The sequence below is a fragment of the Populus trichocarpa genome, chromosome 14, assembly GCF_000002775.5.
Source record: "Populus trichocarpa isolate Nisqually-1 chromosome 14, P.trichocarpa_v4.1, whole genome shotgun sequence".
NCBI classification, from domain to species: Eukaryota; Viridiplantae; Streptophyta; class Magnoliopsida; order Malpighiales; family Salicaceae; genus Populus; species Populus trichocarpa.
The window spans coordinates 1000679-1025147 of record NC_037298.2 but is presented as its reverse complement, the minus strand read 5'-3'; the positions used below and the strand labels follow the sequence as shown (position 1 = coordinate 1025147).

General features: G+C 32.1%; 2 protein-coding genes across 4 annotated transcripts; one reads left to right on the top strand and one right to left on the bottom strand.

The window, feature by feature from the left end:
• The first annotated feature begins 12328 nt into the window (after positions 1–12328).
• LOC7488871 (cyclin-D5-1) lies at positions 12329–14822 on the top strand. Of its 2 annotated transcripts, XM_002320655.4 has the most exons (5): positions 12331–12897; positions 13005–13091; positions 13176–13470; positions 13557–13690; positions 13793–14822. In XM_002320655.4, the coding sequence occupies exons 1-5, from the start codon at positions 12613–12615 to the stop codon at positions 13931–13933; spliced, it is 942 nt and encodes a 313-aa protein (XP_002320691.4). In that variant the 5' UTR covers positions 12331–12612; the 3' UTR covers positions 13934–14822. The 2 variants fall into 2 exon arrangements, with proteins under 2 accessions (XP_024441421.2, XP_002320691.4); XM_024585653.2 differs by having other exon boundaries at positions 12329–12897; positions 13005–13470.
• A 2168-nt stretch (positions 14823–16990) lies between these two features.
• Positions 16991–22978, bottom strand: LOC7497329 (calcium-transporting ATPase 1). Of its 2 annotated transcripts, XM_002319997.4 has the most exons (7): positions 22573–22974; positions 22231–22285; positions 20189–22140; positions 19451–19609; positions 18430–18601; positions 18014–18312; positions 16991–17549 (listed from the first exon to the last, which is right to left on the bottom strand). In XM_002319997.4, the coding sequence occupies exons 1-7, from the start codon at positions 22747–22749 to the stop codon at positions 17301–17303; spliced, it is 3063 nt and encodes a 1020-aa protein (XP_002320033.1). In that variant the 5' UTR covers positions 22750–22974; the 3' UTR covers positions 16991–17300. The 2 variants fall into 2 exon arrangements, with proteins under 2 accessions (XP_002320033.1, XP_024441420.1); XM_024585652.2 differs by lacking the exons at positions 18014–18312; positions 18430–18601 and having other exon boundaries at positions 22573–22978.
• Positions 22979–24469: the final 1491 nt, after the last annotated feature.

Genomic DNA, 24469 nt, shown 5'->3' with positions numbered 1-24469 from the left:
ATTTTATTTTTTTCAATGTCAAGTTCATCTGGTTTTACGCAACACTATGGGATGGTTCTCAGTGAATTCCTCCCAGAAAAGACAGATACAAAGGTAATTAAGCGTTCTGGTTAAATAAATAAAAAACAAACATAAAAAAATAAATTTGTTTTTAGAATAATTTTAAAAGTGATTTTTTTATCTTTTGAAGTCTTGGATGGATTTTTATACAGTATTGATTTTCGATCCTTTGACTGGTGGCTATCCTAATGGCTGCTCCCAATCAAGCAATGATGAGTTGCTACTTAAATAAAGCAGACTTAGAAAGCATCTGGGAGACCCACTACTGGATAAAGGATAATAAATAAATAAATAATTTTTTTATGAATTATTATCTTATGAATAAGAGAACTGCAGGATGGAAGGATCGAAATCATGTTGATTTGTAAGAACAATGTGCTGATCAAATTCATAAAAACTCTTCCTAAATGAATGAAATATTGAACTAGTGTTAATGTTGGTAGCCACTTGTTTTAGTTCTTGGTAGAGGAGAGTCTAGCTGGGAGTACGCTTGCCTTGAAGAAAAGAACTTTGGTTAATTATTTGATACATGATAGCCGACCCTGTCAGATAGGGTCCATGAATTATAATTGAGTTGATATTTATTTATTTATTTATTTATTTATATATATGATACCTGTGGCATTACAACTCACATGCCCAGTTCACTACAAAGAATTATAACTGAATTGTTATATATATGAAGCATGGAAATTGATGATCTCTACTCAACAAGTGCTAGTGGCTATAATTCATCTTCTTGTGACAGACTTGTTGCAGTACGAGGAGTCACCAAAATGCCAGGACATGTTTAGTGTCTTAGTGGCAAGGTAGTAGTTTTTGATGTTGTGATTTAAAAATATATATTTTTAAAAAATATAAATTATAGTTCTTTTTTTAACTAAAGTTTTAAAAAAGAGTTTTTAATAAAATTATAGTGTGTATTGATTATTCAAATATTTTTAAATTTATAGTTAGGACAAGACATAAACTGTTCTGTCAAAATAAACATGGTCCTAGAAAGTGTTTTGCATTGCGGTCTAACTATACTTTTAAAAATCTTTGATTTTTTTGCTTTAAATTAATTTTTTTTGTTTTTATATTTTTTTAAAGTGTTGGTGTCAAATAAATTTTAATATATATATTATTTTGATAAATTTATAAACAAAAAATATTTTAAAAGATAATTTCTACCTCACTCACTCAAAAGCATATGTGTTGAAAGAACTCAACTTGAAGATTGAAAGTCTATGATTGGTCAAAAAAGACCTTTTTTTAGTTTTTAGATTTCACGAGCACCAGTCATAAAAGGTTTTTTTTTATCAATTTTGCACAACAAACTTAAAAATTTAAGGGGATGATATCATTTGAAAAATATTTTGTGAAATGACATAGTTTGATATTGTCGTGCTTGTGATGCGTGACATTAACTAAATGTTAAACAAAATAATTAACTGCACTAAATTATTGTTGTTTGATATTTATTTAATTAATAATCTATAGGTCACTTAGACGCCTTGCTCGAAAGAAAGATTAGTCACTGCTCTAGTTGTATGCATCAAAGGGATGGATATATGGATAATAGTGCTACTGCTAATATGTTTTGAGATGTTCAAGCTACATTGTCTGAATCAACTAATGTGACAGTTCGACTACAAATAACACATTCCAGTCGATATCAATACAAGTGATGTTTTGCACGCCATTACTCGTAGGGGTAAAAATGATGATTACAATTGGTTGGGTTAGCATGACGCTTGTGTATCACAATGAGATGCACAGAGAAATTAGATTTTTACATAAATGCATCATATAATTACTGACGAAGAGTATGTGATTTGGTACATGAATATAACACAATGTATCATTACATGATAGCCGACCCTGTCAGATAGGGTCCATGAATTATAATTGAGTTGATATTTATTTATATATATATTTATATATATGATACCTGTGGCATTACAACTCACATGCCCAGTTCACTACAAAGAATTATAACTGAATTGTTATATATATGAAGCATGGAAATTGATGATCTCTACTCAACAAGTGCTAGTGGCTATAATTCATCTTCTTGTGACAGACTTGTTGCAGTACGAGGAGTCACCAAAATGCCAGGACATGTTTAGTGTCTCAGTGCCAAGGTAGTAGTTTTTGTGATTATGATTTAAAAATATATATTTAAAAAATATATAAATTATAGTTTTTTTTTAACTAAAGTTTTAAAAAAGAATTTTTAATAAAATTATAATGTATATTGATTATTCAAACACTTTTAAATTTATAGTTAGAACAAAACACAAACTGTTCTGTTGAAATAAACATCGTCTTAGATGGTGTTTGGAATTGTGGTTCAACTATACTTTTAAAAATCTGTGATTTTTTTGCTTTAAATTAATTTTTTTGTTTTTATATATTTTTAATATGTTGATGTCAAAAATAAATTTTAATATATATATTAATTTGATAAATTTCTTAACAAAAAATATTTTAATAGATAATTTCTACCTCACTCACTCATAATGATTGAAATAAACCTTGTGTTGAAAGAACTCAACTTGAAGATTGAAACCCATGGTTGATCAAGAAAATGCCCTTTTTTTAGTTTTTAGGTTTCATGAGCACCAGTCATGTAATACAAGGTTTTTTTTTGTCAATTTAGCACGATAAACTTAAAAATGTAAGGGAATGATTCCATTTGAAAAATATTTGGTGAAATGACATGATTTGACATTGTCGTGCTTATGATGCTCGACATTGACTAAATGTTAAACAAAATAATTAGTTGCACTGGATTACTGTTGTTTGATATTTATTTAATATATAATCTATAGGTCATTTAGACGCCTTACTCGGAAGAAAGATTAGTTGTTGCTCCAATTGCCTGCATCAAATGGATGGATATATGGACAATAGTGCTACTGCTAATATGTTTTGAGATGTTCAAGCTACATTGTCTGGATCAGCTAATGTGACAGTTCGACTACAAACAACACATTCCAATCAATATCAATACAAGTGATGCTTTGCACGCCATTACTCGCAGGGGTAAAAATGATGATTATGATTGGTTAAGTTAGCATGGTGCTTATGTATCATAATGAGATGCACAGAGAAATTAGATTTTTACATAAATGCATCATATAATTATTGACAACGAGTATATAATTTGGTACATGAGTATAATACGATGAATCATTATTCCGAATCCCGAGCAGATTTCTCTACCTAAACATATACGGTACGATCAACATGTCAAGCAGATTCAATATTACACAAGTAACAAAGTCTTTTATGATTAATAATGTTAACCATTAATTTTTATGTATTTTTATTTGAATTTAGAATTGATGTTTTATTAATATTATGTTGGATTTTTACTATGGGAGGGTCAAGAGACCATATCTTATCTCCATAATATTGATGAAAAAAGAAAAAATCACATCATAACGTCCCAGTGGTTAAATGTTTGGCATACTGAACTTGAAATATTTGGAGAAAGGCTAACTCGTGATGATGTCGTGGCAGAGTATGAGGTCACTCAGACAGGATCGGGAGCTGGATCCATTCGTGCTACTGATAAGACCAAATCATCTGGTAGACGACGTGAACATAGAAAGACAAATGAGTTCTGTTTATATATTTTGGGATTACTTGGATATTGTACTATTGAGTTATTTTATATTCATTTTGCATGTATATTTGTTTGTTTGTTTTTACATTTTCGGGGCTCCTTGTGATTACGGAATATGAAAATATGTTGAGTTTATTTAGAATTTGTTGATTATGGTTCTTGTGGTTTTTTACAGGTATTTTTAAGCAGTGTAAAATTTCAGACACAGTTTCTATATAGAGAAAATTCTGTTCAAATTTTGATAAAATCAAAAATACTTTAACTCTCTAAAATCATAAAGTAAATAAAATTTAAGATTAACAAAAACTATAATTTTACAAACTTTTTCAGACCTAAAACATAAAAATAACCAAAAACCTTATAATAACCAAAATGATATGACTATTTTAGTTACTATTCAATTATTTTATCAAATGTTCTGTTGTTTTTCAAAATAATTCATTAGAGAATGTCATGGTTCAAAAACACAATATTGAATCAGATATCGCTGTTATGAACACAACATTAGTTGTCTTGATTGTAAACCGTAACATAAATTAAATGTTATAGTTTTGAACTATAATATTATTAAAATATCATATTTTTAGACTGTGATATCCTCAAACCATATAATTTTACCAATTTTCTTTCTATCATTGTGTTATTTCAGTTTTTGATTATATTTTGGGTGGGTAATAGACGGATTTATCCCAAATAAAAGCACCATGTGAGCACGCTGCCCCAGGGGGGCTTTGCGTAGCAGAGGAGTAAGTTTCAAAGGGGATCGGGTCAAGGCAGTCAAAACATTGGGAATCAAACTCCTCCTATTCCCTGACCTTGCCTGTGGCATCTAATCTATCTAGGTAAAAGATTAGCAGAAGTTTTTGTTGAAAGAGATGGCCTGGGAGTTCTCAAGGATTAGGTGTTCATGGGGCACAGCTCCCTTCCTTGTGTGTCAGAAAATTCAAGACATCTGCCACAATGCTGATCACCATTCTGTTCTCTTCCGGGCACCATTATTTCTTGGTTGTTATTTACGACGACAGCACTTTCAGTTTCCCATTTCCAAATTCTATAATTTGTTGACCACCCTTTGTTTTTGCGTCACAGCTTCTTATTTGCGACCCCTTTTGTCGCAGGGTAGATGTTCTTATTTTTTATATAAAAAAAATTATATTTAAATTTAATTTGTCGCAGGGTCTTTTTAGTACAAATAAAAAGATCATTTAATTATTATTTTTTAGTGTGGGGTTTTTTTATACCCAGTGAAAAAAAATAATTATCATGATAATTGTTTTTTAGTGGAGGATTCTTGAAGCCTACAATATTGGAAAAGCTACAAACTCTTACTTTTCAATTATATAGATTTTAATATAAAATTCTAGTAGAATTATTTTTCAACAAATAAACTTAATTAAATAAATCTATACCATTAAATGATTAGAGTATCTCATGACCCGTCATATTTTTATTTTTTAACTGTATAAAATAAGTGAAATTTAGTTTGTAATACAATTTAAAATATCACAATAATAAAATTATATTTCAGTCTATTTTCTTTATAAAAAATCAAAACTCATAAATTATAAATACAATATAATTCCTGCATGATAAAGTTTCATGCCTTTGCGTTTGCCTTTGCCTTCACTTTAAATTAGCAGGCACATATGGACCTCATGGCAGGTTGAGCACACCATTAAACATTTTTATTCATGTTTTTGCTGGCAGTGATGCATGCCAGGTCTCCTCGCACCCAATCCAAAAAATTAACTTTCGGACCGGTGTTGAATCCGTCGATCCCTTTGACATCATATAAGTGGATTATATATTTTTCTTCTGGGTCCATTTATTGTCATCATAATAAATAGTGATATGGATTGAGAGCTCGCAATATTAAGGGAAAAGCCTCTCTGTTTGGTACAATTTTCAAGTGCATAGCCGCATAAAACGCCCCTTAAAAGGTCGCGTTAGGTACCGTGGCAATACATGCAGGGCTCGCTTTAGAGGGGAAATTGTTGCCTCTTTGAAGAACGATGTTGCTAAAGGTGCGGGAGGGGGACATGCTGCTCTTTCCGGCTTCACTGGGTCCAGTCCCAATGCAACCTCAAAGTGGAGGAGACAGCAGATAAAAGAGGCCTTCCTTGCTTTCTATGTTTATCAAATAAATATAATAAAGTCCTCCTCCTTATAATTATGAGGACTTTCATATCTAATCTATCTCACATGAATAAGTAATATTATAATGATTATAAAAATAATTATATCAATTTTTTAATGTCTAATTTGATAAGCAATATTGTAATTGCAACCAAAATCAACATAATAACACTAAATATACACAATAATTACAGTCACAGAATGCCCTTATAAAATATATTTATAATAAAAATTTTAATAAATAGAGAGGACTATTCAATTATGCTGCTAAATCTCGACGAGTCAAGTCTATTGAATAATAATAATAAAAAAAAAAACAATAGCAACATGCCTAGTGCTTATCTATGGAATTAGTGCTCTGACAATGATGATGAAATAGTAGAAAAGAAATGGTCGGGAGTGTGACAAAGGGACTCCATTGATTTAATTTTTCAATCTATTGCTAGCTAGAGTGACAGCCAAGTACTCAGCGATGTGAACATCCCATTAATGAAAAGGTTAAAAAAATAAATAAAAGAAGCAACAATGAAATTCAAAGGCATGAACACATCCATTTAACACAGAAGTTAAAAGATATCAAAATTCATTATGCATCCGCTCACTGAATTCATACTTTTTTTTATAAGTTATCTTTTAATATTTTCTTCGTATAATATAACATATAAAATAGTTGAATTTCCTTTATTATTTGGCTGGGAATACTTTTTAACTTTTTTTCATTATTTTCTTTATAATTTCAATTGATTTTTTATTTATTTTAATTTTCCTAGGATAGTTTAATTTTCTATCTCTATCATTGAACCTTGATGCTAATATTTAGGAGTGGACTCCACTCCTAATTCTCAACTATAGATAAAATCATAGATATGATCTTAGATTATGATCTTAAATCATAGATAAAATCTTGTTTTGATAATTTATAAATTCAATAATAATAACTTGCCATGAAAAAGTAGATACAAATTGTAGCTAGAACCGACTTTGTTAAATAAACTTAACCAAAACAAGATTCTAAGTCTAATTAAAAAAAAATCGGAAAATAACTAAAAAACAAAGAAAAAACTAAAAGCATAATCTTCTAGACCTAATTAGAGAATCTTTATACAATCTTAGCTAGTTAAAGTAAGATAATTTATTATGGAATTAAATTCATAAAATTTAACCGATTTAATTAAGAGTTGTGCTTGTTTATGTTAAAATCTTGTTTGACCTATATAGATTTTTTATTAAATTTCTTTGTTTTCTTTTAGATCCACACACACATACACACACATTTATCGTTGAAGAAAGTAAAAGATTGGCACCTAGGTTCGTGGCTTAGCGAACCTGATAGGGAATTTCCTGTCTCTGTATTCTAGGTTCGAATTTTAGTGTGCACGCTTGTCATTCCCGCGATGCCTTACCTGTCTACTAGGCTTGCAGGGTGTTCAGTGGATCCGGGGATTAGTTGTGGTGCGTGTAAGATGGTTCGGACACCCCGGGTTATATATATATAAAAAAAAAGTAAAAGATGGTGAAACGAACAATTAACACCAAATTTAGTTGGCAATTCGTGGAATTTTCTAGGCTGTTGTTTACTCAAACTCAATTTATTTTTTCTTTCGAGAAGAAGCCTATCATGATCCCAACTACTGGGGACTGATTTTGAGCTTTTTCTTTACGAGTAGAGATCCGGCAAATAGAACGAGCAACGATGTCCCTCTGGGTTCTATGTAAAAGCCATGGACCCTGGAGACGAAAAACCAAGCTTTGTATTGTCATTCAATGTTGTGGATAGGCAGTGCAGCTGGAAAAGAAAGTGATTCTCGATCGACCCCACTTTTAGTTTTTTCAGCTATTCTTTTCAAGATCTCATAATAATATAAATTATTTATTGAAATTTAATTAAAATATTTGAACTGAGATAGGAAATTGGTTTAATATTATATTTTTATTAATCAGTTGATTATAAGTTTAAATCTTATAGTTTTTTTTTATTGAGATAATTTTTCCCATGTTTTGTATAATCAAAAGAAGTTTTAATAGTCATCACTTGACAAAATAAGACATAATAATGCCGAAGTATTAACTACAGAAAGCACAAAGAACATTAAATTCTGAATTTTGGTGTTCACGAAATTAATCATATTCATTGAAATGTAAGGGTTGAGGTTAGAGGGTTGAATTCTAAAATGAATAATGGCGGCCTTCCAATGAAATGTTTGTTTTGTATATTGGTGTAGGACATTTTTTAAAAGTATTTATGACTTGAAAAAATATTAAAATGATTGTTTTAGATTATTTTTTTATTTTAATATCAATACATCAAAATAATTATAAAACAATTAAAAAAATATCAATTTAATATTTTTTTAATTAAAATACACTTATAAAATGCTTCTAAATGCATAAATTATCACACTCGTAAACACTTATCAATTTAAAACCTGCAGTGAAATAGCTCATTAAAAACACAGTACATTCGTGCTAGGAAATACAGCCAAGCACTGGCCGAAAGGAAAAATTACTAAAAAACAACAATCAAAATTCAAATATCTGAATTTAAAATAACAAGAATATTCATAGAATATTTACGGGGCAGAAAAGAAAAATAAAGAAAGGAAAAAGGGTTGTTAAAAATAACTAAAATAAAAAATCTCCGCAAGCAACACTTAAAATATATGGTAATTACAACATGATGGCTCGTTCTTTGTACGCGTTAGCAGCTTCTCAAATAAAAAATTATTATTTTAATGATAACTTATATAATTACCATCATCCAAATTAACAATGAAAAAAAATATATTAAAAAACCGAAATACCCTTAACAAAAATGAATTAAATGTCTTGTATCATGAATACATGTGTAATTCTATTATGTATAAAAGAAAAAAAAATATCTAAATACCCTCACATGACACTGCTTAATTATTATTTTTTTGCTCTTAGAAATATTTTGGTTATTTTATTATTTATAAAACATTAAATAAATAAAAATATCCTTAAACAAACCAATAAGGACTCATAAATCATATAAAAATACTGAAATACTCGTAATCTAAAGGCATTTATTTTTTCACGAGAACGACAAAATAGCCACCACATTAGAGTGATCAGTATCTTGCAAGGAATACTTGATTGGCTCGTCTTTGGCTAAGGGCAGTTCAAGTAGGTTGACTTAAAAATAATGTAAGACGATGAACAACTATTTTTTGAAATAACAAGATTAATGACCATAGTATATTTACAGGGTAGAAAAGAGAAATAAAGAAAGAAAAAGGATAGTAAAAAATACACCGATCAGATTTGAAATACATGTACCGCTTATAATGAAAGAGAATACGATTAGAAATAATGTAAGACGATGAACAACTATTTTTGACAATAAAAAAATCATTGCACGCACTGTCTAAAATGTATGGCAATTGCAACACAATGGCTTGTTTTTTGTATGTGTTAGCAGCTTTTTAAATAAAAAATTATTATTTTAATGGTAATTTATATAATTACCCTTACCCAAACTTACAATGAAAAAAAATGTATTAAAAGACCAAAATACTTTTAACAACAATGAATTAAATGACTTGCATCCATGCATGTGTAATTCTATTATGTATAAAAGACAAAAAAATACCTAAATACCTTCACATGCCACTGCTTGATTTTTTTTTTTTTTGTTCCTAGAAATATTTTGGTTATTTTATTATTTATAAAACGTTAAATAAATAAAAAAATCCTCAAACAAATCAATAATAACTCATAAATCATATAAAAATACTGAAATACTCGTAATCTAAAGGCATTTATTTTTTCACGGGAACGACAAAATAGCCACCACATCATAGTGATCTGTATCTTGCAAGGAATACTTGATTGGCTCGTCTTTGGCTAAGGGCAGTTCAAGTATGCTGACTTAAAAATAGAGTTGATATAACTGATAGAACAAATATATATATAAAAAAAAACATAAATGTGTTTAATTAGAGAGTTAAACACATAAAATAAATATTAGAGAGTTAAACACATAAAATAAATTTATATTTAACACAATTTTAGAATTAATTTCTATTTTTTCAAAATAAAAACGAGAGGAAACACATTCCCTCTGTCCCACTATCTTTTTATCCAAATCCGTAACCAAACACAAGAAAGGAAAGGGCAAGTTGGATCTATAATGAGGTGTGGTTGCGACCCGATAGCTTCCCAGTCAAAGCAAAACCAGTGACAACGTATTAAAAAATGAACCCATGGAGCCATCCTCACAGTGCTGTTTAAACTCTAAACAACTGGCCAGAAAGACAAAACAAGATTCCACGGAGACTTTCATGGGGATGCATAAGGTAAGACACGAACAGAGGCATATAATACCATTCCAGCCCAGAGACATTTTTTAAATCACACTGAACACTTGTGGTTTACAGTGATTAATATTTTTTACTCGATTATCGAAGCTGGAGAATAAAAGAGGTATGTGGGCACAGTCAAAGAAATAGATTACAATTTGTTGGAGCAATTAAAGATTGTAAGAGATAACATATGATATGCTACAATGAAGTCATAAAGTGAGGTTCTAGTAAATTTTTTAAGGTTAATTAGTCTTTGAATTCCGTGTCATCTTTTGATTTTATTACACCGTCAAGAAGGGCAATTTTGCCTGTATATATTGCCCTAGACTCCACATGATGAAATAATTATTCCTAACAATTTAGGGTTGCTTAAGAATTTGACGAGGAATAATTGAATTTCTGTGTTATTTTCTTCATGGTTTTGAAAGTATTTGGTTACCATAAACAAACAAAGGAAGTTGAAATCTTTTCTCGTTGCATTTCCTTTTTCTTAAGCAACCACTTGTATTTTGCTCAGCGCTTGACCAAGCATAAAAATACTAGATCTAATAGTTTTATCAAATACATATATATTTAGATTTGATGTCTTATAAAGTCGATATTATATCTTTTAATTTAATGGTAAAATTATGTTGAACAATTTAATAATTATTAGCATATACAAAAAAAAAATAACATTCAAGTTAAAAGAATTAAATTAACATTAAAAAAATAAATTAATATTTAAGGTGTCGTTTAACTATTATTGATAGTCAGAAAAAAAAAAAGATATATATTCTTTATCTTTTTATTTTAAAAATATAATAATTAACTTTAAATCGACTCAAGATATAAATTTATTTTTTTATTTTGTATTCTTCCATTTAACCAAAATGCATTTTTGTTATTATTTTTATTTCAATATATTAACTAAACACAATCTAATTTTTTTAAAAAATTCTATTAAATATAAGGGAATATTTATTTTCACGGTACCGTCAAACTTAACATGTATTTAGTATTGTAATAACTTTTACCGATATAATTTATATAAAAATATAAATTATAGCTTTTTTTTATTCAATATTTAAAGAAAAAGTTTATAGTGGGATTGATATAAAATCACGGTGGGTATTGACGTATTGACGAACCAAGTGCTTTCAAACATGCATCGGAATAAAATACAAATCTACATCACATAAATTTCTATCTTTTCAACTCTAAATTTCTAATCCTCGGAGCCCATTAAAGTGTGTGGAGTGATTTTTTCTACATGTGATTCCTACTCTACTTAGACTAATGCAATCCGAATGCCTTTTTGACGAGTCTTCTTAGCCACGAGGACTAATTGTATCCTTCTGCAAGGACCAGTAGATATTTCACTCTGTAAAGCACACCATGATGAACTCGATCACACAAGAGAAACAACTCCCCAGCCAATCACTAAAGATCAACGTGCAATTCTCAGGTACCAATACCCGCTGTATGGTACCCGCCTGACAAGTGACAACCCCCCCCCCCCCCATCTTCTCTCCATCTGGCCGTGAAGCCCACGCTCTCGACATTCACGTACCATCCAACAAAGTCCAAAAACTGCTCCCTCCCTTTCCCACCAGAGTAGAGGTATTTTTAGTTCATCTATTTAGTAAAACTAAATCCTTCCCAGCTATTAACATCTTGTTTGGCAGTGTGGTTGTAGGTGCTTTTCAAATAATTTTTCATGTCAAAATACATGTTAATGATTTTTTTTTATTTTTTAAAAATCATTTTTAACATCAGCATATCAAAACGATCCAAAACGTACAAACCATATTAAATTATTTTTTTTTAATTTTTTTTTTCAAATTTCATGGGAACGCGGGTTGAACCGCGTTCCCAAATGCATCCTAAATCTGACCGATATCCTAAATTTTTGAAGCGGTTTAGTTTAACAGTTTTTTAAAGTGATTTCTAGTTATTTTTTAAATGATTATGAAATTTTTTTAAAATATTTTTTTAATATATTTTTAAAAATTATTATGCATTACATTACTAAAGACTCACCAGGTTAGAATTTTAGTTAAATTTAATAAAATATTAATCGAATAAAACTTAATTAATGTGATTAGAACGTTATTAACTTAACTGTTCTTATTAAACTCAATTTAAATCTGATTAATTCAATAATAAAAAAAGTTATATTTTTAACCAGAATTCTTGTACTTGAAAACATACAAATTTTTTATATGAAAAAAATAATCATAAAAACATAATTTAATATCTTTTAAAAAATAAATTCTCTCAATAATTAATATTAACACAATCCGTTAATGGGATAAAATCTAGAAGATATATACAATGTCACAGAACAAACACAAACACCCACATTTTCTCTCTTTCAACAGACAACCGTTAAAACAGTAGCGCACCTCATCTCCATCTCCTTTTATCAAGAACCTTGGTCAAACTTCATTTTCTTCACTTCACAAGTCATGCGTTTGGGAGTTAATTTTACGCATGCTCTCAGCATGCAATGAAATAAAGAAAATGGCAGACGAATCTTTATCTCCCGGTGATCTTTTTTGTTATGAAGATTTTCTTGGTGAATTGGCAGTAGCAGATGAAGATGATACATACATTGATATTACAAGCACTTATGTTGGTGACCCAGATACGGAAGACGAGTATTTGACGTTGTTGGCTAATCGAGAGCCTCATCAAGGTTTTAATGCTAATGAAACTTTGGTTCTTGATGCCTCGTTTAGAACTGCCCGCTTGGAAGCTATTACATGGATTCTCAGAGTTAGTGTCTCTTGATTTCTTTTCTTTCAAATTGTTATTCATGCTTGATCTTTAAGTTTTGTGAAGATTAAGACATTTCTGTTTTCTTTTGTTGGATTTTAATGCAGACAAGAAAAAACTTTGGTTTTCATTTTCATACCGCATACTTGTCAATGATATATTTTGATCGGTTCCTTTCAAGCCGTTTCATTGATGTAAGTCTTCTGAATTGGAAAGTTTCAATTGAGTATCCATTCTTCTACTTGTGGTTCATTGTTTCTTGTTTCTTGGTATCGCAGAGAAATTATACTAGGGTAGTTAGCTTGATATCTGTAGGCTGTATTTCTTTGGCCGCAAAGATGGAGGAGGTACGAGTACCCTCTTTACCACAGCTTCAAACAGAAGGAGTTACATTTGAAAGCACAAATGTTGAAAGAGTAGAACTTGGAATACTGAGTACATTACAATGGAGAATGAACTATGCAACTCCCTTCGCTTTTCTTCGCTATTTCATAATAAAATTCTCCAGGCAGGATTCTCCACCAAGGGAAACAGTATCTAGGACCGTGCAATCCATTTTGGCTTTAATGAGAGGTAATGTGCCTTTAGTTTCATCCTTTAATTACTTCTTTCTTTGCATTGATTATGGTATACATTGATGTAAAGTATGTTTTATGCAGAGATACATTTGATGAGCCATCGACCTTCGGTTATAGCAGCGGCTGCCACATTAGTGGTATTAAATAACAGCTTAACAAGAACCACATTGGAGACCCAGATGAATTCAATTGCTTATCCAGGATTTCTTAATATTGTGAGTGATTAATTTGTTGGCTTTCTTTAGAAGTATCCTTTCTTCCTATAATTAGACGAATCTGTTGACCTTGGACTTCTTCTTGGCCTTTTTGTGTCACAGGAAGAGGTGTTTCAATGTTACAATCTACTGCAGCAATTAGATGTGGAAAACCTTCACACACCAAGAAATGTAAATTCGGCTAGTAGGAGTAATGACATCAAGAGAAGAAGACTTCAATTTGATAATGATGGCCCTGCTTAAAATCAAGGGTAACTGAATGAAACACTTAGATAGAGGAAAAGATTGTTTGTGATACTTAGATAGAGGAAAATATTGTTTGTGATATGATTTTTCTTAATGATTTTGTTCTTTGCCTATGGATATAATTCGGAGTTGATTGAAACTGTCTCCTCAAGAAGCAACCGAAGAAAGGAGACACAGAGAAAGGAAAAGGAGAAAAAGGCAACACTCTGGGTTGCATATAGTAAAAGCTGATAGTGTTGTTAGTAGACCAATGCCATAAGGTGGAAAGAAGATTAGAGGGCAGGAGAAAGGTCTAGAAGACTGCTTGTTAAAAAGTTGCTTCATATGCTTACTCACATGTTCAATTCTTTTTTGCATAATTTTTTAGTCATTTTAACTTTCTATCTGGGTTTGGGTTTATAATGTCTCTTGCAACCCTACCTTTTGATGGGATGCTTTCTTGTGTCTTTGAAAAGGCTGATAGCAGCTTGAGGGCTTGTGATATGAGCTTGGGGGGGGGGGGGGGCTAGTTCTGTTTGTGTGGTTTGATGAAACAGTGCCGCATGCTAGCCATCAGAAAAGCAGTGTAACGGTGGATGTGATTGCATTTGCTTGAATGTTTGGGGGTTGCCTTTCATAGCGGGGCCTGCTTTATTTGTCTCTGAAGCCCCGTTGGCTTTATTGAAGTTTGAGAGGGGTCATCAGACCCAAAAGGAATTTCCATGTTTGTGATTATACATTGATGGAACAGGTTTTCGCGCCTGTAAACTACATTTTCCCAAGTCATTTTAAGTTCCAATACTGATATTATTGCTGTGATTGTTATGGCTTTTCTAGTGATGGTACTTGATGCTGGTTCTGTAACCAAACATACTCGTCTCAGCAAGGAAAAGGTTCTTTTATGCTCTTTTGGTTCTTCTGATGCTTACCTGAATCTGAAACTGCATTCACCATGGATTTAACATTGTTGTTGGTGTAGGAAGTTCAGCCCAAATTGTGGACTAGAACCCTAATCAGATTCACAATCGATAACTAATCTCGTTTTGTTTTTTTACGCTAACCAACTAGTATAAGAGTTCATTTGTCTGCCGCGTTTCAAACTGTGTTTAGAATGAAAGAACATAAAAAAATAGTGCTTTTTTATTTCCATTACAATTTCAACCGTGTCATTACCGCTTAGACAAGCAAAGCATAAACAGGTAGCCTCTCTTCCTTTCATGGCAAAGCGAGTGTGGCGTAATGTATGATAGGCACAAGCAGCCGTCGTGATCTGTGATAGTAAACTTGCTTAGCTTTGAAATATGAAGAGAATAGAGCTACCCAGAAACCAAGTAATCATCGTCGATTTTTCTCAAAAAAAATATAGAAGAAAAGGCCAGTCGTTTTTCTTGTATGGTCTTGACTGAAACCAGAGATAAGTGCAGATTTGGTTGACGTCTCCGGAGATACCATTTATTGTGAAGAATTTTCTTATCTCAGAAGTCCAAGAGACATAACTCTGCGGTCAATACTGGCAAATAAGCGCACTCGGTACTCTCTCTGGCATTAGCACCAGCTGCCAATTTTGCTGGTGTGAGGCTATTGTATCTGGATGTGGACCATCATCAAATCTTACTTTCTTCTCCTGTATGTATATGTAAAGAAGATTTCATTTGATATTGTGATAATTTTCCCTGTAGTTATGATTTTAAAAAATAAATTTAATTTTTTTTTATAAATTATAGATTTTTTTAAAAATAAGATTTAAAGAGAGAGATTTTAATAAAACTCGTATATTGATTAATAGTTGTAAGAAGATAAAATTTCAACCACTCCGCAGCACATTGCTAAAACATACCTTTATTCTCAATAGTCGAAATTAGAGTACAGTTTCACTTTCACCATTGATATTTAATGCATCAAGCATGTATTTGTTTAGGCATATTTACACATGCAAGACACCATTTCCGTGACGGCAAGGAAAGTTTCCACCTTTAAAGTAAAAAACGACTCTTTTTTTTAAAAAAAGGATTGATTGATTTTGTTTTACAAAAGTATTTTAAAAAAAATTATTATTTTTTTTTATTTTTTTCATATCATTTTAAGGTGTCGAGATAAAAAATAATTTTCAAAAATAAAAAAAAATATTATTTTAATATATTTTTAAATAAAAAATACTTTAAAAAACTATCACTTCTACACTTCCAAATCATCCTTGTTATATAACAATGCAAGGAGTTTCGTTTGAATGTTGATCTCCATGACTTGAAAGGGTGCTTTCTATCTATTTACATCAGCTAGAAGTGAAAGCTTAAAAATCAAGGCAGTAATTATCCAGGCCCGGTCAACCCATTTTGACCACTTGATGCGTTGCAAAGAGCCCCAAGTCAGGCAAAATGGATGCTTAGAGTATGCTCGCATAGAGTCTTAGACCATAAGATAATTCTTTTAAGATATGTTGAAGGTGTCCATGGAGCAATATTATCCATCGTCTAACTTTTTGGCATCTTACTCGTAGCGGCATCTCTAAGAGGAAGAGGAGAGCTATTTAAAAGAGTGAAGTCATAACATGATTTTTTGAGTAGTATAAATATGATTTTTTTTTGTTTATATACACTTTAATGATAAAAAAAAAACTATTTAAAAACACTAGTTGTATTTTAATATATTTAATGAAACAGATGATGAAAAAACACGTTGTTTTAATAAATTCTGCTCTTATTATTTTTTTTTTTTTCAAGATGTAGGAATGGCTCTTTTTAGGAGAAATATGATTTTAACATTTTATAAGGCTATCCTGTTGTGGTATGATGAGCCAAAAATAGCCATTGAAAATGCTCTAATACCTGCATGCATGGAGATTCATAGATGGCCTCTGCCTTCTACACAGAAACTAGTTTGATATAAAACCCGATCTGATCAGACTCAGAATCATCGGATTATCAGGACGGCCCATTAGAGGCAGAGTTTAATAACAATCATCGTATTTTGGGCAGATTGAAGCAGAATATTGAGGTAGAGGGCATTAGATGATGACGATTTATAACATCAAGTTCCCATGTTGATCTGGAAGAGCTTGCACTAATAGAACCCTAATGGTCAAACTGAAGGTTTTATTTATAAATCCACACTACAATACTTCTCCTACCAAAGCTTACTAGTCAGTGGTGAGTTTCAGAACAAGTTTTTAGTCAAGTAGTAATGATTTCAGGCTTCCAATCAAATCATCTGCGACCATTGCAAGGCATCTATGGCCCCAGTAACCTTTCAATCTATTACTGTGCCAAAAAAAAAAATCTGCTGCTGTACGATGAGGTAACAGAAAAAAACAAAGAACGAAAAGGGGGGAAATATCATGAAAGAAAATTTGATGACCAATGAAGTACCTTGTCTACTAGCTTAGATTTCAGTTTGAAACCACAGGAATCATCTTCAAAGCAGCTGCGATTGGCATGCCAAGGAATCCAAAGAAGACACTGACAAACCACTGCTGCCAGCTGAGAGGAGATGTGTTCGCGAATGTACCCAGGAATTCAACAATTATAATTTGGAAAAAGGCAGTGCAGGCGAGCACAGACACAAACACATAGTTTTTCAGTATGCCTTTGAACACGTTTATCTTTTCCATTTCTCTGGAGCTGATCTCATTGAAAACCTGGAGGAACGATAGAGGTTCATTGTCAGCAACACAAGTAAAATCTGCACAAGCCTACAATTAGATAACTAATAAAAAGGTAACGCAACTCATTTTGCTCCATCAGCCAGCAAAAGCATTTATCATTATCACATTGCGGTTGATTTTAAAGGAAGAGCGAAGGCAGTAATTAGAAAAAGAAAGTGTAATGCTTGACATAATATCATTAAAAACTTTCCGTAAGAAGCATTACTAAAAAAGAAATATGTTTCGATGTCCATTGAAGGAGAGAATCTAGAAAACATGCAATTAATGCATAACATTGAACGAAAGTCTGATTGACAGCCCTAACATATCAGAAATAATTGCCTGCATTATACAAATACATGCATGCAGCATCTGTGAAAATTTTAACAAATATGGCCCTTTTTCTCTGGATACAAAATTAAAGCATGTTCATTTAGTTTCAAATGTGTCAACATTACCTGACAAAAGACAAATGAGTTAAAAATGAGCGTGTTCAGTATCAAATCAGAATCTGGCCCATCAATTCGAAAAACTGCTTTTCCTCTCGTCTGAAGGTACCATATAACAACAAATTGGTACAAGGACTGCCCCAAAATATTCCTCCACATTACATTACTGATGAAGTTTCCTTTCCTTCCAACGGGTGATCTCTTCATCAAGTCATCATTTGGAGGTTCTGTGGCTAATGCAAGTGCTCCCAAAGTATCCATGATCATATTGACCCAGAGAAGCTGAACGGCTGTTAGGGGAGCATTTCCTGAGAGAACACCAAACCCCAAAGCATAAGTGGAAAACTAAATAGTTAGGTCATCTCTCTGCAGTATTCCGGGGAGATGAATTTGCAGGGAAAATGATTAGATCATACTCCAAATACCTGTCAAACAGGCTGAGGAGAAGTTGACAATCAAGGCAACCACGTTGACTGTCAGTTGAAACTGAACAAATTTTTGAATGTTTATATAAACAGAACGTCCCCATTTTGCCACCGTCACAATTGTGGAGAAGTTATCATCCAGAATTATGACATCAGCACTCTCTTTGGCCACCTTCAGAACAGGAGGATGCTTTTCAATATATTTAATAGGTTTGGGAAAATTTTGGAAACACAGGAAGCGGTTCACGATTTAAATGACAAGGTAGAGTTAACGGCAAGGAATTAGAGTTTCTCATCAAGGGTCAACAAGAATGCAAACAGTTCAAAATACCTGAAAACAGTGTGCATCATAACTGCTGCACTTGACAACTAAGAGGTGAGTATAATAACGAATCAAGTACTGCTAATTTAGGGAACCTCTCATTGTCTTTACCAAATGTTTCAGAGAACAAAATTTAGTTCAAATTAAGATTGAGCATGTTATAACATACAGTCAAATAAGAAATCAATTGTTCCTCCTCAAGACAAAGATTACCAACTACATAAATGTTCATCTTTAAGGGGAAGATTGCATTTCCAATCACAAAATTACTACCATCCATTATTTTATTGTCTTAACCATCAAAGGCAAGTCAAAGATCTCAATATCCCATTCTGGCTTAGTTCAAAGAAAGCAAATAACTACGAGAATTTAAGGTAAGATAGCAGAAACTGCTACAAATGTTTATGTTCATTCAAGTGGTAGAAAAATTTGCGGACACAATCAAAGAGCACCAGCGCTTGGTATACAAAATTCTATGTATTCATCAAAAATAGGTGACATGTACTCTTTTCATACTGAACTTTTGTGCTTTAGCAGAAACTTGACATTCAACTAAAAATTGAAGTAAAGACGGCTAATATATTATTTTGCATGCAATTTCTTTAATGATTCTATGCATAAATAAAGCTTTTATAAAGAAATAAAAAGGGAGGGTGTCCTGCAGAAGCCTATATGGCTGACAGATTTAGTGAAACAAACCTCAGTCCCAGCAATGCCCATTGCAAGTCCAATGTCTGCTTCATGAAGTGCTGGAGCATCATTTGTACCATCACCAGTCACTGCAACCACTTCCTGAAAAGTTGTCCGTAGGTGCCTCACAAGGGCATGCTTATCCAATGGAGATGATCGAGCCATTACCTACAAATTGTAATGAATTGTTGAGCATGCAAGTTTCTGACAATTATTAGGTGATGAGAAAAATGTGATGAAAAATTCATATGGAAAACAAACTTCGGTTACTGATCAAAGACTCCTACTGCCCCATGAGAAAAATAAATTAGTATCCCGATCATTAATGTTTATGCATGATTCTTGGATTTCAATTCTTGCAATTACTCCCGTCATAATTACTTAGCAAAAATATATAATGATATAATGCAAGCGACAGTACTAGGATAAATGTTTCACGCTGTAAAAACACTACTAAATAGCAGAAGAAATTTTATCATTCTTCAAAAAAAAACAAGCAACAGAAGCAGAGCGCCTAATTGTCTAATGCAAACCATATCAGAGACAATATCAAGAATAAAACAAAGAGCAGGAGACACACTTTAACATAAATCACTTCGTGGATAAAGCCAAAGAAAAAATCATTCGAGACAACAAATAATGTCATGAAAAAGAGGTTGCATCTTAAACTCTCATAGAATTGAAAAACATTTCATCCACTAAATACACCCTCCCTAAATTAATGGAAAGAGAAAAAATTAGATGTACCTGAATTTTTGGAATAAGTTCTTGCAATTCCTCTTCACTCTTTTCCCGAAATGCTGGTCCTTCAATTGCTATGCCATCATCAGTCAAAATCCCACATTCTCTAGCAATAGCCTTTGCAGTGGTTAAGTTGTCTCCGGTTACCATCCGAACAACAATTCCAGCAGACCTACAGATAGCAACAGACTCCTTGACACCAGGGCGTACTGGGTCTTTGATACCCACAATAGCTATGCAAGTGTAACCCTTGGAAGGAATAGGGCTTTCGTCAGAGTATTCATTTCCTATTTCCAGGTACGCAAGGCAAAGAGTTCTAAGGGATTCACTAGCAAACCTTTCAATTGTATCGTTTAAATGATTGATGGATGCTTCATCAAGGGGAACAACCACACCATTTGAGTCTATAACTTTATCACATGCAGCTAAAACTATTTCAGAAGCACCCTTGCAGTGTGCCCTGAAACCTCCATTAGGGAGCTCTATAACCACCCCCATTCGCTTCTTTGTAGAGTTGAATGGTTCAACCTTCACAATTTTTGATTTCTCTTGTTTTTGTCGGGAATCTCCACCTAGTAACAGTCCAAACTCTAAAAGAGCAGTTTCAGTGGGAGTTCCCAGTATCTGAACTTTCCTTTCCTCATTGACAACAACTTCTCCCCCAGTGTTGTTAAATATTGATTCAAGTAAAACACTCTTCGCTAAATCGGGAATTGCTGATCCAAAAGAAGTAGTGCTCTCAGAGCTGCCCACTTCCCTAGTTTCACCAGAAACGCATGCTTTTACAACAGTCATGTGGTTAGTTGTTAGAGTCCCAGTTTTGTCACTACAGATAGTTGTGCTAGATCCCATTGTCTCACAAGCAGCGAGATTGCGTACAAGTGCTTTATCATTCATCATTTTCTTCATGGCAAAAGCAAGACTCAGAGTCACAGCCAATGGCAGCCCCTCGGGAACTGCAACTACAACAATTGTAACAGCAACGGCAAAAAACTCCAACATTTCCCTGGCATCATCTCCAGACCAGATCCAGTGGGTTCCTTCTCGAAGCTTACGGTTACATAATCCTTGTACCAGGACAGCAAATGTTACAACAGCAAAAAACAGGCCTATTTTTCCTATGATAGTCGCTACTCCATTCAGTTTTACCTGCAATGGGGTCTCATCGTCTCCTCCTTCACTGAGAGTAGCCATCAGCTTACCCCATTGTGTTCTCATTCCAACAGTGGTCACAAGCATTTTACACGACCCATCCTGAACTTTGGTTCCAGAAAGGAGAAAAGGATTCGCAGCATTCACATTAACTGGTTCACTCTCTCCTGTTAAACTTGATTCATTTATTAACACAGAAAACCCTGAAACAAAAAGTCCATCAGCTGGAACCTGATCTCCAATAAAAAGATGAACAATATCACCAGGAAGTAGATCGTATATTGAGATCTTCTGCCTCACAGCATTTCTGGTAACCTGAACTGTAATCTTCTTTTTCTCCCTGTCCAAATCTTTGAACTGCAGAGATTGCTTATAATCACTTGTGGCAGTGACAAACACAACAAGCAGAATGCTCGCAACAATTCCAAGTCCATCGTGGGAACCTTTTGGCCATCCTTCCATAGCTATGCCAACAATAAGAGAGACAAGAGCACAAACACCAAGGATCATAAGGGTCATATCTTGAAGGGCTTCCCACACAAAAACCAAGAAACCTCGAGGCGGGCTTTCAGTAAACTTATTAATCCCATAAATTTCCTTCCTTCCATTTACTAAATCCTCAGAAGTAGAAATCCCATCGTTGATTGATGTGGAGAGCTTCTCAGCAATACCCTCCACCTCACCGTGAATTTTCAGTTTCTTAACATCATGACCTTCAACAATGGAACCCAACTCATCCGCACAAATTTGAAAACCAGCTTCCTCGACCTCCTTAGGTACAACGTAATCACTAGACAAATTTAAACCTGTCCAAAATAAGAACAAGAGTCAGCTCTAGATCTAAACCCTAGAACACCGCCCCTCCCCTGAATTTTACTAGCGTGAGGGATTCTCACAATGTATAAACTGAAGAGCAGCTTTTGAAACCAAGACAGCAACTCTAAGCTTCTCCTGCAATCATGAAAATGTGTCAGAAGGATCACATAATTTTTACTTTGGTTCTTTAGCAAAAACCTTCAAATAAACAGCAACTGATCAAAAATCAATCTGCCATGATCTTTAAGCGATAAATTAACCAAAAAATATCCAATAAATTAGAAAACAAATATTAACAGAAAAAATCAAAATCAAAATCCACAGAAATCTGAGTTGGTCAGCGACTCAACTTTTGTCAAACACGAATCCTAAATACAAAAAAGAGATGGAAAAAAATCAGATTGAAAAGAAGATGAGAAGACCTGATTGGATCGACGGATAGCCTCAGCTTCAAATCGTTTAGAGAGATTAGCAGTGAAACGAAACCTCCTTTTGCGATTCTTAACTAACCAACAAAGTTTCCTCCATCTCTGCAACGCTTCATCCGATGAGTTCTTAGCCTTCACGTCACCGAAGTTCTCATTCAAGTAGTTCTCCATCAGATGATGGTTCCTCCTTGTTTAAGTTTCTTCAAAGCACGAAACCAACACTAACAGTGTTTAAAATCTAAACTATTCCGTAGTTCTACCGAGCTGCCTCTTCTGTAAGGAATCGACGGGACGGGACGAGCTTCGCAGGTGCAAGTCTTGTTGTACAAGGAGGAAGGTCAAAGTATTTGATGCAAGCAGGCTTGTTGAGTGGAAGAACTGGTAGAGTAGATGGTAATTTTTCCTCCTTTATTTATTATTTATTATTGGCGATCTGATTCGTTGTTGTTGGGGACACCGCGTTACTGTTCATGTGGGGTTGGTAGTTGCCATAAGAATATTGATAGCGTCGACGTTGACGTGAATGCCACCGAGATATTTTCCTTCGCTTTTCTTGTTTCAAAACTTGGTTGTTAAACCCGATTGGCTAAAAAAATCAACAATTCTAAGCCTTATTCAAATCAAGTATTAAATTAAATTAAAATAAATATTGATTATATAAATTTGTTTAGGTTGTTTGAAATTATAGTACAATTGTATTTTTAAAAAAATTAAAAACAAATTGTTTTAAATTAATAATTTTTATTTTTTTATATCATTTTGATATTTAAATATTAAATTTTTTTTAATAAAAACAACTATATTTTAACGTATTTTTAAATAAAAAATACTTTGAAAAATAACATTTCCTATACTTTCAAATAAACCTTTAATCTGGGTAATTTTTCATAATTTAATTGTTTTTATCAAATTCAATTCAAACTTAAATTGAATCAACATTACTTTTTTTTTTGTTGAAAAGTAATTTTTTTTAAAAATAAATTCTTGAAAAAAAAATCTATGTTCATCGATGTCTTGGGAAAAGAATTGAAAAACAATTTATGTTTTTTTAGTTATATCATGAAAAATAAATTACAAAATAACTTTTTATTTTTTTATTTATTAAAAAAATAATAACTAAATCTACGTATGAAAAAGTTGAAGGATAATGATATTAAAAAAAAATAATTTATAAATTATTTTAAATTAAATAGATATTAATTAAAAGAATAAGGATTTAGGATTAAATTTGACAAATAAAAAATTTTAATTTAAAAAAATAATTAAAAAATAAATAATAATTAAAATAATGAAGACAAATATTAATATAAAAATCAACATTTAAATGATAAAATTAAAAAAAAATTCAAAATAAAATGTATAAAAATAAAAATAAAAACTGATGAATAATTAATAAAAAAACATTATAGATGATATTTTGTTTTTTTAAGTTGAGAAAAGTGTTTTTGAAAATTGAAAGAAAACAATTTTCTCTCTAATGTGACATCAGTTGAAATGACTTTCTCTTCATTGATTTTTTCCGAATCATTTCTTGGACGGTCATTTATTGAATAAGTTTGACAACTGACCCATGCAGATTTTAGCATATTTATTTTAGCATTTCAAAAATATTTTTGAAAAAAATAAAAAAAAATTATTTTTTTAAAATTAATATTTTTAAATTATTTTAATATGCTGATATTAAAAATAATTTTTAAAAAATAAAAAATATATTATTTTAATATATTTTCAAATAAAAAATATTTTAAAAAATAATTATAATTACACTTCTAATCATGTTATTTTTCCAAATCATTTCTCGGACTGGGTTTGACGACCAGTCGTCACGTAACAACTTTCCCACGCGGGAAGATTGTCTTCTCCGTCGAGTTTTTAAGATGGCTTTTCAGGC